Here is an 18,280-nt window from a genome sequence, read left to right as displayed (position 1 = left end):
ATCTACCATACTGATCGTTAAATCGTCACTTGGTACTCACTAGCTAGACTTAAAAAAAAATAACAGCTTAGTGACTTAGATAAAAAAAACTTAAGGATAGTTTATTTAGTGACCACTTTGTAACTTTTCAAACTTGAGTGACCAAAACATAAATTGATTGTATAATACCTAATAATAATTATTAAAAATGGTGATTTTATTTGAATTATTTATTAAAAATTGTATATTCGGTGGGTAAAGCGTATAAAAAAATAATACGTACACGTCTTCCACGTGGGATCTGTGTTGCCAACAAATGAAGAAGGTTCAACCCTATGACCATAATAGTGTATACGTCAGTCTTTATATGTTTCTTTTCTCTTTTTGGGTTAATTTCACCGGACATCCCTAAATTATGACTCAAATTTGGATCTGGTCATCCAATTTCAATTTTTTTTAATTTAGTACTTAGTATTGTATCAATCACGTCATTTCACCGATATAACCATCAGCTTAGATGTTAAATGTTAGTTAAAACATGACAATGATCATGTTTAAAATACATTAATTAAATAGTAAACGTGTGTATAATGACAATTGTTTATGTTTTTAACACATCAAATCCAACTACCAATGTGCAGTTACATTCGTGTTTACGATCTGATCCATGTGTTTTAAATATACACCGTGTCATATCTAAACTATTATTTATCGCCTAAATTGATGGCTACGATAATGATAGGACCTAATTAATACAATACTAATACTTTTAGGACTCAATTGAAAATATTTAAAGTTTAAATGTTAGTTTAGAACCAGGGCTAATATGGGGATATTTGATGCAATCAACTCTTCTTTTCTTGAACTTATATAAATTGATTTTTTTTTTTACATTTAACTCCTAAACTTAACAAATTTTCCCAATTTGATCTCCGGTTTTTTGTCCATGTGACGACATTGCATTCGATATTATCAACCAATCTCATATGTAATGATATCATATAATCTCAAAGTACCACATCATTACGTAAATCATAATTGAGAAAAGTTGTCAAGTTTTAGGACTAATGTAGGAAAAAATTAAGGACCAAGTTGAAAATTATTATTAAGTTCAGTGATTAAATATTGTTTATCCCAAATGATTTTAAAAGAATATTATTTTAGTATGTATTGTTATTGACTATGGTAGGCATACTCACTTCAAAAAAAAAAAAAGCTTTTCATTTAATTTTATTTTAACCCTTAAATTTATATTATTTTATCAAATTACCCCAAAATGGATGAAAAGTTAACATTTTTAACTTTGTTGATGTGGTATACATGTGAATTGCCACATGGACGACATGTCATCATATAATTACTTTTCAAAATTTTAAAAATTCAAAAATATATTTAAAAATTAAAATTATTAAAAACATAAAATATAAAAATATTTTTTTAATATTTTAAAATTTAGAAAATAATTAAATATTATCGTGTCATCCACGTATATGTCATGTCGGTAAAGTTAACAAAATTTTCCATCCATTTTAGAGTGATTTGATGAAAATACAAATTCAAAGGTTAAAAGAGACGAAACACTAAATAGATGACTAAAATGATTTTTTTTATAAATTTAGAGGACCAAAAAGTTATTATACCTTATTATTATTATTATTATTATTATTATTAAAATCTTATATATAAAATATGTAAACTTTCAACAAAATTTAGAGTGTGTAATTATAAAAATATTTTCTAATAATTATTATGTAATTGCAAATCATATATAAAAAATATTTTTATTATTAATATATTATTTTTCGTCGTTGATTTGGTCTAAATTTAATGGGTGGGAGACAGGGGAGCAAGTGCAAAGGATATCTCTTGTTGTATCAAAATTGACATTATAATGAAAAATATATATAATTGCAGTATAAGGACTGTGAACTTTGATTTTTCTTTTGTTTGACCAAATTATACTTTTGCAAAATTTGACCAATTCTACTTCATGAAAAACCTTTGTGCAAATAGACTTTCCATCACGTTGCTACTATCACATGTTACATGTGAATTAATTAAGGTTTGGGACTTTTTCTTTGGTAGAAGATTTGGAGATTTAAATCTTTAATTTGATGGTGCAATTGAATTATTTATGTTTGTGACCAATAATTGTAGACATATTGGACCAACATACTTCTTCAGTCTCTTTCAATTTTGAAATCGAGCAGATTAATCTCTCTCAAAAAATTGGATCAATTACCACTGTTAATTTCGAAAGTGAACAAATGAGGATAATTGATCACGTCGTTAATTTTGATTGATATAATAATAAATTCAGCGTTCAGTGTTTACATGTTTTGTTATTTTGGCCTTAATTTTAAAAAAATTCAACAAATGCATCGTCAACATTTACACAAATGTTGCGGGATAAATTTGTTAAATTATGACCAAATTGACGGAATGTGTAGATTTTAAGGGCTAACTTTGTTATTATACCAATCAAAATCATGTACAATTGATGGAAAATATTAACGTCCTGATTAATTGTCTTTAGTTGCTCACTTTTGAAAATTGATAGAGATTAAATTGCTCTAGGTTTTTTTTTTATTGAATGGATCAATTTGCTCGATTTTGAAATTGAGAGGGACTGGAGAGGATTTTTTTACCTATTTTTAGGGAAAGAATTTAAGTTCTAATACTGGAGATGGTATTGTTAGAAAAGACAGCCATGAGCCTTGAAAAAATACGTATTCATGAATGGTAAAATACCTTGATTATGCAGAAAAAAACTATTTACGACTATCAAAATGTCTTAAAAATATTTTTTGACTGAGTTTAAGTACTAGAGCTGTCCATGGGCCGGGCCTGAAAAAATTTTCAGCCCGACTCTTAGGCCAGGGCCCGGCCCGAAATATGGGCCTGAAATTTTGCCCAGGCCCGGCCCGAGAAAAAAAGAGTAGGCCCGGCCCGGCCCGATTTTTAATAAACACAAAAAAATATTTTTAAAGTATTTTAAAATTAAAAATTAAAAAATAAAAATAAAAAATATATATTTATTATATTCGGGCCGGGCCCGTCCCGGGCCAAAAAAATTGAGCCCGAGCCCGGCCCATTTTTTAAACGGGCCTCATTTTTTTACCCAAGCCCATATTTCGGGCCTATATTTTTACCCGAACCCTCTCATATTTCGGGCGGGCCGTCGGGCCGAGCCGGGCCGCCCGGCCCATGGACAGGTCTATTAAGTACTAGTAATAGTAAAAATATGGTTAAGTTATTCTATTAGTCCATTTACTTTGCAAAAGTTGTGGATTTAGTTCATGTGTTTTAAATTTATCAATTTTAGTCCTTGTATTTTTTTAATTTTAAAATTTTAGTCCTGGCCCAAACAGTAGCAATTAAATTTGTTAGGTTAAATTCAATTACTAGTCATGTGCTATGCATACAATTGTATATTTAATCGATATTCTCCAATTGGTTCATTTTAAATCCACAAACTTTTCAAAGTTCGAATTTCAGTCTTGACATAAATGATAGTCTTTAGTCCGTTAGCTGGAATTTTAGTGAGTAATATGTGGAAAGAATAAGGTGATATAACATTACACATATAATAAATTGTTTGTCACATTAGATTTTGGAAATAACAGAAATTAATGAATTTAATAGTTATTTTTTGGCGAAGACTAAATTTTAAATTTTGAAAAGTACAAGGACTAAAAATGGTTAAATTAAAGTATAGGAACTAAATCCACAACTTTTGTAAAGTACAATGATTTATAGCAGAATTTAACTTAAAATATTTGGTAACATTCAAGACCAATAACTTTATAATAATAAAAAATCGTATATTTTCACTTTCAAGAATTTAATTCCTCTACTTTTCAAATTTCAAAATTTACTTCAAATTGTTAAACCGTTAAATTTATTATGTTAAATTTCCGATATGATATTTTGAAATAATAAAAAAACCCTTCACTTAGCAGCCATATAAAAAAAAATGATATTCCGATGTTAACAATTGGAATTATATTTTAAATTGAAATGTTTGAGGGATTAAATTATTTTAAAAAAAATAAGGGACTAGATTCTAAATATATGAAAAGTATAAAAAAATTTAATTTTTTAATAATATAATGGAATTGCTAAATAAATGGGTTGTTAGGAAACCAGGGTGTATGTACACAGGTTTTAGGCAAAGTGCGACGTCAGTGAGGACCAAATTATGATTTTAAAAAGATTATTAAGTTATAATTATATAATCAAAACATGTCATAATCAAGTGTTGCATTCATTAAATACTCAATAATTGATAAATCCAACTTTAATAAACAAATTAAAATACAATTAACATGTCATCTTAAAGTGTTTAAACCTACATCTCAATCATTAAAGCTAAAACTCTCACCTGATCGGCTTTTTAACGGGTTGGTACTGTTCTTAATTGAAGATTTATCTTTTGACCGTAAGGAGAGTTAAAGTGCTCGAAATTACTTGAAGAGGCGACGAATTCAACTGAGCAAAAATATTTTATCGGATCTGATTGCATGTGTGGTGCATGACCACCTAGGTAGGGTTTGAACCCATGCTCTTTTATAGCCTTGTTAGGCAATTATGTGATTCAACGATGCAATTTTTCTCTGTTGAACCTACTGTCTCTTTAGATAACTTCAATCACTTTGGCACTCATAGAGTCGAGAGACAACTTTGGCAAGCGACAAACGATACTTAGAAGACTTCACTTAAAGGAAGTGGCCCCTTTAAAATTTTAAATTAGTAAAGGTAAAATTACAGTTTAGCCCCCTTAAAAACATAAAATTTTGATTTAATTCTTTAAAAATTATAAATATATAGTCTATTAAAATAGTGAAATTGTAATTTTACTATCGTATTTTGATCCCCTTAAAAAAAATTCTAATTTCCCCCCTACTTAAAGGAGTCGCCCTCCCCTTAATCAAAGTTTTTGATTCAATAAATCATTAAAAAAATTCATAATAATAAAACAAGTAAAAAACAGTTCAACAAATTTAATCAGTCTACACCGATTCAGGGTCAACCAATCTAAAATTTGTCCCTAAACCGCTACTCCGAACCGTTTCCTTTGCCCCCAACATATATAAAATTTAATACACAATTAATTATATCCATGATCTAATATTAATTAGTGTGGCGTGAACGCAATTAAAAGAGAGGAAAGGTGGGTAGAAAATTAATGAAAATGTTTGTTAAAATGAAAGCACCACCGGAATCACGTGGTGGAATGTTTTTATGACTGACATGCCTTAATTTTAATTGCGTAATTTGTATTTAAATTTATTTATTTTTTTATATTATTTTTTTTAATTTTCTTCGTTCAAGATTAATATTCAAATTCTCTTTCTGTCAACTAAATTGACACCTAAATTTAATGACGTTAAATGTAAGACACATGACAGGATAATATTTTGACCCTTAAATGAATAAAAAAAAAAGCGCATTAAAACAACGTGAGCGCGAGAGTAGGGATCTGTGGGCTTGAAATCCTATTGGTGTGGGTGAGCCGACTATTTTACTAAAGTCGGTCTGCTACTTCCTCCTGCTTCGTGCTTGTCGCCTCGCCTACTTCATGCAAAAACATCGGTTGACCGTAAAATGCAATGCACTTGAAATGTTTTATTTTTTTATTTTGAGATTTGGAGTTATGAGTAGTTGGGTTAAAATGTCATAAATCACTATGCTTTTAAAAAAAATTTGAAATTGAGTTATTAGAGATTAATTCTTTTATTTTTAAATTTTAAAATTTAAGTTGAATCGTTAATATTATTAAATTTAAGTTTATTATAACGATATTTCCGGTTATATAGCTACCGAGGAGATTTTTTATTATTTCAAAATGTCACAATTAATTTAACAAAAAATAATAATGTTGATACTTAAATTTGAATTTTGAAGTCTAAAAGTAAGACTAAATTTCTAAAAATAAAAGTATAAGGATTCAATTTTAAATTTGAGAGAAGTATAGAGAGTTATGACGTATTTTGATCTAGATTAAAATATACTTTTAAGTTCATTACTCTTCAGAAATTTAGAATTTAGTCCATGTGCTTTTATTTTTAGAAATGTAATCCTCTATTTTAAAATTTTCAAAATTCAATTCCAATCGTTAGCACCGTTTTTTTTAAATTTATTGGTGTGACATTTTGAAATAAAACAGATATTCATTTGGCAATCATGTAACTAAAAGATAATATTGTAATGAACTTAAATTTATTTAAAAATTTAACAATGTTAACGATTGAACCTGCATTTTTTTTTAAATAAGGAAAGCAAAGATCTCTTTGGAATAAAAGTAAGGGATTAAAGACTAAAAGTACAGGGACTTGAAGCAATTTTTAACTTAAAAAATGAAATATGAGTAGATCCACTGGTTCAGGTTTTGTATAGTCCGACACTTGTTTTGTACCAACTTGTTTATCCATGATCGTTTTATTTTAATAAAATGGAATTATATCAAAAAGTTTTTTTTTTAATTGAATACGATTAGGTAAAAAAGAGACAAAAGATAAATTTATTTATTAATTTAAAATTGTTTTTATTGAATTTGGTATCACAAATTAACGAAACACTAAAAGAACAAATAAAAATAAATTTATAAGGGAGAAGAAATTTATTAATAATATTAAATAAGTAACTTAATAAATTCAATTAGGTTCAACCAATTTAATTAAATAAATTATAAAAATAAAGAAAAATAATTATTAAAAATTAGAGAAAACTGATTCAAACAATTTTTTAACTCGATTCAACTGGTCTAACCCCTTTTTTCAAGATCAATACTCCGATCAGTTCCCGACCTGATTTAGGGCTAATTTGGCAATGTTTTTGAAAAGTGCTGTAGAAAAATGTTTTTAAGAAGTGCTTTTGAAAAATTTAAGTGTTTGGTATTGCTGTCAAAAAGTGCTTTTGAGAAATAAAATATTCATTTTAAACATGATATTATAAAGTAACAAATATATATTTAAATAATGTTCAAATTAGTTAATATTATGATATTTTAGCAAAAATATAAAAATAATTTATTATAACTAATTGTTAATATTTTAATATATAATATTAATTTTAAATATTTCTAAGTAATTAATATTAATTATTTATTAAATTTAATTAAAATATATAAACTATATTGAAATATTTAAATATAATAATTAAATATTTGTAATTAGATATTGACACAATTGCATTATTTTAAAATTATTTTTATTTTTAATTAATACTTTTAACACATTTGTACTATTTTTAATTAATTCTAAGTTCTAACGTCTATTTGGAAAAAGAAATAGTAAGGTTAAAAAAGTAAAATATCAGCCAAAAGCACTTTTGAGCTGAAAAAAGCTAAAAAATTCTGATTTTTCATCTGGGAAAAACACTTAAAATAAGTTAAAAAATTTTCTACATTGACGTCTATTCTTTATTGCTTTTTAAGGAAAAATATTTTTTAATGAAAAAACTCATCTGAGAAGCATTGGAGAACATAACCTTAAACAACATCGAGTTGTAATTATTCAATCGGAGATGCTCTCCGATTTGGGGATCCAACTTACCCCCAATTCGGAATCTAGTCAAGATCAATGTGACTACCGAATACAAGTAGTTAGTCGACAGATATATATATATAGAGAGAGAGAGAGAGAATGCAGAACAAAGCATCTGAATAAAACAAATGTAAGAACACAGAATTGCCCTAAAATCTAATCCTCAACTCAACAGCTCCCACCATGAAAAGGAACAAAACTAGCAAACACAAAACACATTGCATGCCATTGCCTTTACCACATTCCATTTTCACTCTCCTCTAAAATCCCCCATCAAACCAAACACTACTGACATCCATAGATTTAGTAAATTACACACACACAAAAAATAAAAACGAATACGATTTTCAAATTCCACACTTCAGGTTCGAGTCGTACTTACTTTCTTTTTTTCGGGGAATTTACCGGTTGGCGTCTGCTAATAAAGCAAGGACCTCACTGTCACTGATATCAGATTCTACTGCAAGTTTAAGAGGGGTTTTCCCTTCCCTATTTATCGCATGTGGATCCGCTCCCCTGCAAAAACCACATACATTGTCATGACATTCCAAATACGGTAGATACGATGTATACAGGTAAAAGTACCATAGAAGTCTCTGTACTAGAAGTCAGATTGCATTTTACCTCTTCTACTTAAAAAATAGGCAAATTAGTCCTATACGTTAGATCAAAAGAGCAAATTAGTTCTTTCTATTAAAAATTTCATTCATTTATACGTTTTAAAACTGACGTGGCTGATGGAATACTCAGATAGTGACACGTGGCATGCCACATCTACCTCATGCTGACGTATAAAAATTAGTTTTTAACAGTAGAAACGAATGGAATTTTTAACACACTAACCAGTTTGCTCTTTAATCTAAAGATTACTTTACCCATTTTTGAGTAGAGGTAAAATGCAATCTGACTTCTAGTATAGGCGTCTCGATGATACTTTTACTGATGTATATGGTATGCAGATCAAAGGCATGAAAACAAAGCAGATATAAACACAATGTAGCAAAGATGAGTAAATCACCTGGTAAGTAGTAATTTAGCAAATGCCGTTTTGCCTCGGTGAATACATCGATGAAGTGGCGTTTGACTTCTTGAATCCATTGCATTTATATTTGCTCCACATTGTAATAGAAGTTCAAGCATGCCAATGTCAGCAGTTTCACAGGCAAGGTGAAGTAGGGTGCAACCATCAAAATCGTCTGTGATTTGGCTCTCACTGGTTCCCAGCAAGTTGAATGAGCTAGCAGAGGATCTATCAGATGAATCTGCTGCTATGTAACTGGAGCTGTTATCAGCATTCGCATGTTCTTGCAGTAGCAGCGCTTTGGCAAGGGTTAATGAAGGCCCGGGAGATTGTTCGTACACTGCATTTATATCTGCTTCACAACTAACAATATAACGGTATACAGCCTTCTTGTCATTGGCACGAACACCCTCCCAAATCTGTTGTGCCACGGGATTAGGATGTTGCTTGTCTTTAGGCTTGCGAACGAAAAGCTTTTCTGCGTACTGCGATCAAAAGAAACAGAAATTTCCGTCAAGTTTATGCTAGTTGAATAATTGTAAATTGTTAGAAAATATGTATATATTTTAAGCCTGAAAATATTGTCGGACTTTCAGAATCATCAAAATTAAATAATAATAAAAAAAATCATCTCACGCAACTATCTAAAATAATAATAATGTAAAGACTAGAATACATGGGAAATGCTTGACCTTTGCATGAATGAACTTCTCCTTTGCAGATATAGAATCAGTATGACAAGGCTTGCCCGTAAGAAGCAACTGCAGTTTATCAGACTTGTAAAAGCTTCATCACCGGAATAACAAGCGTTAGTAACAAGCAGCAAAAGAATCAAGTTCGGTTTTATATTACTGGAAATATCTTATTTTAAACATATATAAATTAATATATATATATTTACCCCGTAAGGGTGAGATCGACATGGAGAGCACTTCTTGACTGCAAAAATTCCTCCCAAACTGAGTTAGCAAAGGTATTGCCGAGAGATTGAAACAAACCTATAACAGAGGGCTCCCATACTTTTACATCAAGAGTAAGTGATCGAACCTGAAATATTAACCAACAGAAAATTAAGAGTTACATAAATGATGAGGCAACATTGGTACCATTCCCGAGTGATTTTTTTTCCCGAGTAAAGAGTTCATTTCAGTAGAAAATGTTTTGTCTACGGAAACAACTAATACAAACTCCAACAAGCAAGATCAAGCTACCCCTTCATTACTGAGAACCAATGACTGATTAAACATAAGAAAATCAAGAGAAAGAACAATCGATAAATAAAATACTTTAGTTTTAGTGATGCAGGATTCTCAATAAGGAATGCAGAAAAAGGTAATAGATATAATTTATTAAATTTACCTTTGATATGTGAACACCGAGATTACGGTGAACACCGGAACATTCAATACAAACAAGAACACCCAGATTCAAAGATGCCCAATCGGGTTCAGGGGCACCACAATCTGCACATTTATCATTGCCACATACTCTTCGCAGTACATCAATTGGCTTTTCGATTTTTATAGAGGACCTTAGATGTTGTGAAGCTTTTGATTGGTGTTCATTATGTGCATTAACAAGGTTTCTCTCAGAGGTATATTCTTCACCAGCAGTATGATCAAAATCAGAACTTTCAAACGAACTCTCACTGGTAGATCGATGATGACCACTTCCCATGGGACTAGAAGAAAGACACTGAAACAGTATTGGAATATAATTGTCAATATAATGATAAGGAAATCGATACTTGAAACTCATGCTACATCTTTAATAATTACCCTCTCAGGAGCCTGAGAATTAAGTAATGAAGCAATAACCCCAGTTATTTTCTCAATCCAATCCATCTGATCTAGTGCACTCTCTGCCTGCACTGACAAGCACAATCAAACATTATTGAGGATCAATTGCCAAATAATAACCCTCAATCCTTCACGAGTGTAACATTTTTGGCACAATGATTTGTCAATAGGTTGATCCCAGAAACGATTTGTGTGTATACATATATTAACCCCTATAAGAACTACAGCCCACGCATAAGTCATACCTGCAAAGTGTAATTCTTTGTTGGAGAAATTATCCTAAAACAAAATCTCAAATCTGACTGGTCAGCGTCAACTTTAATAGTTGATGTAAGCAGGTTCACAGTGTGATGGGCAACGGATTTTTCATCATGTACGCCACCATGATTATGAGAAGAAAGCCACCGACCCAATAATCCAGATCCAAGATCAGAGTTATTTCTCTGACCGGAAAGGTGGCTGCCAGACCCCTAACAATAGATGAAGAACAATTATAAGAGCAGAAAAGAGCATTGATCATAGAATGAACTTCAAGCACCCTGGTTCTCAATATTTTTTCCAAAGGGCAGAACAGGAAGATTCTTACAGATGATTTACTAATCTGCTTGCGGTAGTAATACAGCATTCCTCGGCTATCAAGGACAAAAAATCTTCTTTTCCAGTCTCCTCTTAAGTTTGACGAACGTTTTGAGAGATAGCCTTGTCGAATAGTTTGAACCTGGAGGAGTATTTTTCAGTTTTAGAAGCAGATTGATGGGACTAATACAATCTCACAAACAGAGCTCTGAGATAAAAAGCTTCTTTAAACCTTTCCCTTTGCAGCAGACTGCATAACTGCCTCTATCATTTTATGTGAACTTCTACCTATTGCTTGTATACCATCTCCGTTAGGAGAACCATTAGAAGACCATCTACTCTCTCTGGCAACCTGCCTTTTGTACTCCTGCATTCTTTCATTTAAAGCTGCCTGCTCATAGTTTGATCTTTCTCTTGATTGTCGTGCATAAGTCAAGACCTGCAGGACTTGTATTTCAACAATGAGCACACAATCAATAGTATAGTGAATCCACGGATGTAGGGATAATCAAAAAGGACAAGATACAACTTTTTTCCCTGCTATGGTTTGCTTGCATTTTATAACCTGCTATGACTAATCTATCAAATAAACGATATATATTTGGTATAGGATATTATTTTCTTCTCTTTTGAGGAAATGAAGTGGATGAAGGAAAGAAAGCTAAGCTAGAGAAGATGTAGAGATATTTGTCTTAGTCTAGAGAAAACTTGTATGATAATTGATAACAAACCTGATTAATATATGGCTCCATTTGATGCAATAATTCGTAACCCTACAAATAAACAAAACTTATAATAAGAAGAAATGCACTAAGCAAGTGATAGAAACATGAGAAAGAAATTGAGAAGTCCTGCCATGTGATCACCTGTTTGAAGTAACGACGATGTGCATCCATAGTCCCACTGACTGCTTCCAGAAACTCAAATCTCTTTTTTGCTTCAACAGTTGAAAGAGCAGTTACCTGTAATTATAAACCACAGTGCTCTCATTACATATCTTGAACATTCTGAAATATCACAGCAACATCAATTTAGAAACTGATCAGCAAGCAATTCACTCACTAGATTGAAACGAGCTTGCTCAAATGTCGACCTCGCATTATGAAGTTCCTAGAATAACTCCAACAATGTCAGAGTACTTAGGGACTTTCCATCAATATGATAGATACATAGGTAAGAATGTCAGATACAAGAAAATAGAAACTATCAAGCCATTTTGCAATATACCTCTTCCAAAACATTGGCAATATCACTCTTCGTACTTTTCCTCAGTGAAAGAAACTTTTCCCGAGCCTGTAAGATTATTCAAATTGGCATTATATAACTATGAATATGATTTTAGACCAACTTAAGACCTATAATATCACATTCAAGAAACATTAAAATCATGCCAACAAACTGCACTAGCAAAAAAGGCATCTAAAGCACCTGGTCATAAATGAGACTAGCCTTGTCGAAGCGCTTACGTGCTTCCTGCACTAAGATAAGATTTTTAAAACCAACAGTTAATCAAATAAAATATGTATAACTATGCACATATTACTAAACCTCAGATGAACCTATATCAGAGCAAAACATATCAACCTATTTTTATAGCAAGAGTTAATTTGGTTGCCAGCTTTAACTTAGTTTCACATCCTCCCAAATTTATAGGGCTGCTTAAATCTCAAAAGCAAGAAGAACCAGGGGTTACCTTGACCTCAAGTAAATCAGTATCAACAAACTGCACTAATCTTTCATTTAGCTCGGTTTCAACCTGAGAAAGAAAAGAAAGCAGTTTGCTATTTTCAATACTATTTTAAATCAATATGATTGAACAATAAACTATATACAGTGTTGAAGTTCAATATATTTATAACATTTACATTCTCACAATGTTCAAAACAGAGATCTAAAAATGACAAGAGATCAGTTTTTAAGATTGTGCACTGCAATTTTAGATAGCCAGTAAGAAAATAACAAACAAAAATATTCATTTATGACTGAAATTTCTAAATTATGAATCAGTCTTTCAGTTACTATTCTTGTAGCAGCAGTTCGAGAGTGTCAAAGAATTGAATTATCCAAAATCAGTCATTTTCATATCCTCACTTTCGTAAATTTGGTATTCATGCTCAGAAGATACTTCAGAAATTTACCTGAGATCGAAGGATTTCCTTGTATGTCCCAATTTCTCTCAATGCTATGGTAAACTTGGTCATAACAGGCCCTAAAGAAGTGGGAAAAAAAGGGTACAATTATTGCTATGGTGCCATAAAAATCATTGCACCAGAATAAATCTTCATGTGATGCTTGAACAAAAGAACGAAAGGACAAAGTAATAAGGAGGCTTTTGGACATCTTATGGGGATCAACCCAACAAATATTACAACCTGAAGCATTACAGCAACAACAGTGAAGCGACTACCACTAAAGACTGCCCAATCACTTCAAGGTGCATATGCATCAAGTAGCAACCAACATTCGAGCAATTCCAATAAACAACTTTCGCACAAAGATTGAGCAAATACATACCTCCAAAAGCCACACTAATATTGTCATTATGGCCTCCACCAAACATTTCAAGGGCATTTGCAAAGGCTATGTCACCATCATATCCCTCCCCAAGTCCTTCACTGCAATCAGAAAAAAAACATGCAAATGAATATTTCAGAAACTCATGGCTCCAATAGCAAGCAGTAGCAACCCCACTGCACCTCCTTCCCTCTTCAAAGGACAAAACCCAAGAAGAAAAAGAATAAAAAGTCTATTCCAGTTGAGGGCTACAATTATGTAACTAGTTTTACAGAAATGGAAAAGATATTCGTATCAGCATCCTCAAGTAAATGAAAGTGTCGACTTAACACAGATTTCCATCAATTATTTGAAGGGTCAAGTACCAAAAATAATAATGCATACAAAAATGTCAGTTTTTCTTTGAATGCAAGGCTGCATTCGGCTTTTGTATCAGATGCTTGACCAGCATGTACGAGGAACTATTTCAACATACGAGACTTCCTCAAAACAGCAGAAATGTAGGAACAAGAATAGGTTATGACAATTAATTTACACAATTGACATCTTTTATGTTCAAGAGGCATAAATAAACAAACATAAACCAATACTTAGCGCATTTGTGAAAGACATACTGGGCTATTTCTTTATTTAGATTAGAAATCTTAGCTTGGCCATGTCACATTCTCATACATATCAGTTCATAAGGCAAAAAGAGATCTTGCTTACTGAAAACAAAAAGATACACAGACAAAATTTGATGATCTAAACATACGTGTATTTTCGACATCCTTTAAAAAACCTTAAGCTTCTCTCCCGTAACAACTCCGCGCTTTCCTCCATGCATTGTATCTGTCTCACCAAACAAAACAAATGAATTACCAACATATGATCCATAAGTAACTAAACAGATGCATTTTCTGACAAGGCTCTATTATCAGCATGTGTAGAAAACAAAATAAACATGACAAGAGATCAAATAACTTACTCTGAAACCTAAAATCAAAATAAAGGCGAAAAAGACAATCACTAATGAATTGGAAGCATGGAAACAACATCCATTTCTCATAAAAATCAGAGAAGCTAACCAACCTATGATCTTCGTAGGCATAAGAACAGCTCAAAATCCAAGAGAAACAACAGTTAGAAGATGTCCTCACCATAACCATGCTAATAGTAAAGGAAAACAATGTCTTAAAAGCAAACTTAGATACTCCATCCCACTACAATCAGCATTTTACCAAGACAAATTTAGATGTAGGATTGGCACTTGATAAACATATTCATGATAAAAAGTTCACCAGGAATATATCATAAAAGGATCTTAATTAACTCAAAATTAAAAAGCATAAGAAGCCATCGGATAATTGAAAACCTATGGTACCTAATAATACAAATCATCATCAATCAGTCCCTAAAAGCCACAAATTAATATCTATTCGTCATCAAGCTAAATATCTAATTTTTCTAAAGCAGCCAAACGCTTGTTTACTTATTTTCTTCTTCTTATTTTACCCTTTAACAGCAGAATGCAAAAAAAAACGGAGCACTAAAGTTCACTAAACCGGCAATCAAATTACGCAACCCGGAAATAATAAAGCTAAAAAATTAAACCTCGAACACGAAGCACGAAGCAAGCGAAAAGAGAGTGAACCTGCTTGCGGAACATGGGAGAGTCATCGAGCTTAGCGAAATGCATTGTGGAAGCGACGATTCTTTGTTCTCTTTACGATGAATCTTAGTTACCATCACACTGATGATGTTCGATCCTTCGTATGAACAAAAAAAAAAATTTAACCTCACGAGATCTCCTTTTCAGCTCGATTTAAACCTCCACAAAAGATTTTTGAAAAAAATTAAAAGACGAATTTACTTGAAGAGCTTAATTGACGAAGAATAATCAGCTTTCAAAGAAATTCAGCTCGAATTTCATGGATTTTATGGTGTTTAACTTAAAGAAAAAAAATTAATTAATTTTTGCATAAAGTTTGTTTACTGTAGAATTTTTAGTTTTTTTTTTTTCTTTTTCACTTTTCTATTTTGTTTCAAAGCGGGCAAGAAAAAAACAAACCCAGAAACCAGAAAAGGAAGGAAAAAAAAAAGGTAAAGTGAGAAAGAAAACATGAGTTTTAGAAAAGGTTAAAATCTGATCCAAGTCCCTACACTCTTCACACATTTGAAGATTAGTCCTTCCTTTTTATTTTACTTTTACTTTTCTAATTTCAAAATTCAAGTCCAATTGTTAGCCTCGTTAACACTTATTCTAAATATACAGAAAATACAAAAACTCGATACATATTTTAACCTTTTAAAAATGCCATCTCATTTTTCTCCCGATATAAAAATCATGCTATAATCTTAGTCAATTCCAATGTTTTTAGAACCGAACCTATAGTCAAACTAGTCAATCTACAAATTCATCAATTCGACTGGAGATTCGACCAATTCGATTAAAAAATAAAAAATGGTTCAATTTATTTTTTTAGTTGATTCAACTGACCCATACCGTTTCAATGTGACTCTTCGAATCAATACCTCGATCAATTCCCAATTCAAACATCATTAGTTACTTCCACTAGAGATTATTAAACTATTACCCAAATTCTAATTTGGTTTAGATACCAATTGGATCAAATTCTTAAAACGTGTATACGAGCAACTTGAATCTAACACGTTAAAAATAATTCATATTAAATTTTATTGACACTTTAATAATTCTAAAAAATTGTAAACATTATTTCATTTTCTTCTCTCCATTTTCCCTTAATTGTTTTATCTAAATTTGTCCACAAATTTTAAAATATTTTAATTAAGTCCTGAAAATATAAGTATCATATGAAATAATTCCATCCGCTAGTCTCGGTGTTAATACTAGCTCGAATATGAAGTAGAGCATATTTAAAATACATAAATCAACTTTTAAACACACGTAAATCTATCGATTGAACGATTAGGATATGATATGTTAAAAATTAACCTTTATAAATTTTAATGATATTATCTGTGTTTTTTTTATAAGAAATTTAACTTTTTTATGCCATAGGTACATATGGACTTAAATTTTGATTCACATTATATCCGAGTCGACATTTAACGTCAAAACTGACGTATAAAAGATAAAAAGGCATGATTTAGATGATATTAATACTTTAAAAAATTCAATTAAAACGTTTCAAAATTTAACGATTGTTTTAAAATACGAGCCGCAATTTGAAGATGTAAGGTACAATTGAACCTAAATATATGCATTATGGACTGTAAAAGTACATTTGGGTCCCTATACAATTAAAAAGTAAGCAAATTGGTCCATCTATAATCAATTGGAGCACTTAAAACCTGTACTATTAAATTTAAGGGTCTGTTTGATTGACGGAATTGATTTTCTGAAAAATCATTTCCAACTTTTCCAGCGTTTGATTGGCGGAAAACATTTTCCATTTGGAAAATGAACTCCAAAACAAGGGAAAATGAGTTACATTTTAGGAAAAATGTATTACCCTTTTAATTTCCGTAAGACATTTTCCGTGCTCTCCTCTTTATCGCCTCCTTCATTCCTTCCTTCATTTCCGGTAGAAAATTGCTTCTATTTATCGATTTTCCAGTAACTTATTTTTTTAATTATTCAATACTTGTTTTTTTAACACAATTACAAATAATTTATTTGATATTAGTTTTTTTCAATTTATAACGATTAATATTGTAGCTTAATAATTGAGTATTATTATAAATAAATCATTGCAATATATGTAAAAATAATTTAAAATATAAAAATTTATTAATATATATTAATATATGTAAAAATAACTTTTTCGTAAAATATTTTAGGAATCACAAACAAATGAAAATATTTTACATGATTCAATCAAACACCGAAAATATTTTCCAAGAAATCATTTTACAGAAAAGTAAAGCATTTTTCCAGAAATCATTTTACGGAAAATATTTTACTGGCTATCAAACAGACCCTAAAGTAGGTTGATAAAATTAATGACGTGGAACCATTAGATTAATAGTAGTTTAACCTGACGTGGAAATTTAAAAATTTATTGCATACTTGTGGACGCATCAGACATGTTCAGACAAAATAGTAAAAAAAAAAAGTTTTATTTAATTTATATAAATTAAAACTTAAGAAAAAATTAAATAAAATAGAACATTAAAAAAATTCACAAGTAGATCTCACATCAGCATGTTAATTTGGGAAAGTCATTAGTTTCTTGATGGACGGGTGATTTTTCCACAATAATGATGGTGGAAGAGACTGGCACTTCAAATTTGGACGATGGTAATGGTGTGACTAGGAGCTAAGGGTGGTGTTTTGTGGGATGTGTTGCTCAGTCTGGGCGGACCGTCATTGGAGACGTGTACCTCTATCTCGTCTACTGTCGGGTGTGACGGCAGGATTTCTCTTACTCTGGAGCTGGACGTTTCAAAGGTTTTATTGATTTACGGGGATGGGGGTCAACAGAGGTGGTTGGGTTTTCTTTCGATTTTACTTTGGCTGTGGGTAGGAGGTAATAGCTGTTATCTTTTTTTTGTTTAGAGTTTTCTTTGGTGTTTTACTTGCAGTCTATCTATGTCATTGTATGATGCGCTGCCGTTTTCATTAATAAATAATCCTAGCTTTTATTCAAAAAAATCACTAAAATTTCATCTAATTCATGATAATGTTATTGTTTAACGTAATATCTTGTTACAGTGAAATTCTTTTTAAATCAATGGTTGTGGTTAAAAGATGAAAATAAGATAACTGTAATCATTTGATTAAGTAATGATAGAAATTAGAAAATTGTGCTGGTGACTCAAAACCTGTTAAATCAATTATCAAATATCAATTATCAAATCAATTTCTTTTCGTATTTGAT

At 30.9% G+C, this 18,280-nt stretch overlaps 1 protein-coding gene across 1 annotated transcript; it reads right to left on the bottom strand.

Moving 5' to 3' along the window:
* Positions 1–7,626: 7,626 nt before the first annotated feature.
* Positions 7,627–15,452, bottom strand: LOC105774353 (ADP-ribosylation factor GTPase-activating protein AGD3). Its single transcript, XM_012596835.2, has 19 exons — positions 15,070–15,452; positions 14,191–14,267; positions 13,437–13,537; positions 13,061–13,131; positions 12,616–12,678; positions 12,351–12,395; positions 12,150–12,215; positions 11,985–12,032; positions 11,789–11,884; positions 11,654–11,695; positions 11,155–11,361; positions 10,933–11,064; positions 10,592–10,816; positions 10,326–10,412; positions 9,907–10,242; positions 9,449–9,594; positions 9,240–9,333; positions 8,545–9,032; positions 7,627–8,042 (listed from the first exon to the last, which is right to left on the bottom strand). The coding sequence occupies exons 1-19, from the start codon at positions 15,112–15,114 to the stop codon at positions 7,928–7,930; spliced, it is 2,484 nt and encodes an 827-aa protein (XP_012452289.1). The 5' UTR covers positions 15,115–15,452; the 3' UTR covers positions 7,627–7,927.
* Positions 15,453–18,280: the final 2,828 nt, after the last annotated feature.

Source organism: Gossypium raimondii, chromosome 1 (genome assembly GCF_025698545.1).
Source record: "Gossypium raimondii isolate GPD5lz chromosome 1, ASM2569854v1, whole genome shotgun sequence".
Taxonomy (NCBI): Eukaryota; Viridiplantae; Streptophyta; class Magnoliopsida; order Malvales; family Malvaceae; genus Gossypium; species Gossypium raimondii.
The sequence above is the reverse complement of the archived record's forward strand: the minus strand, read 5'-3'. Positions and strand labels throughout refer to the sequence as shown.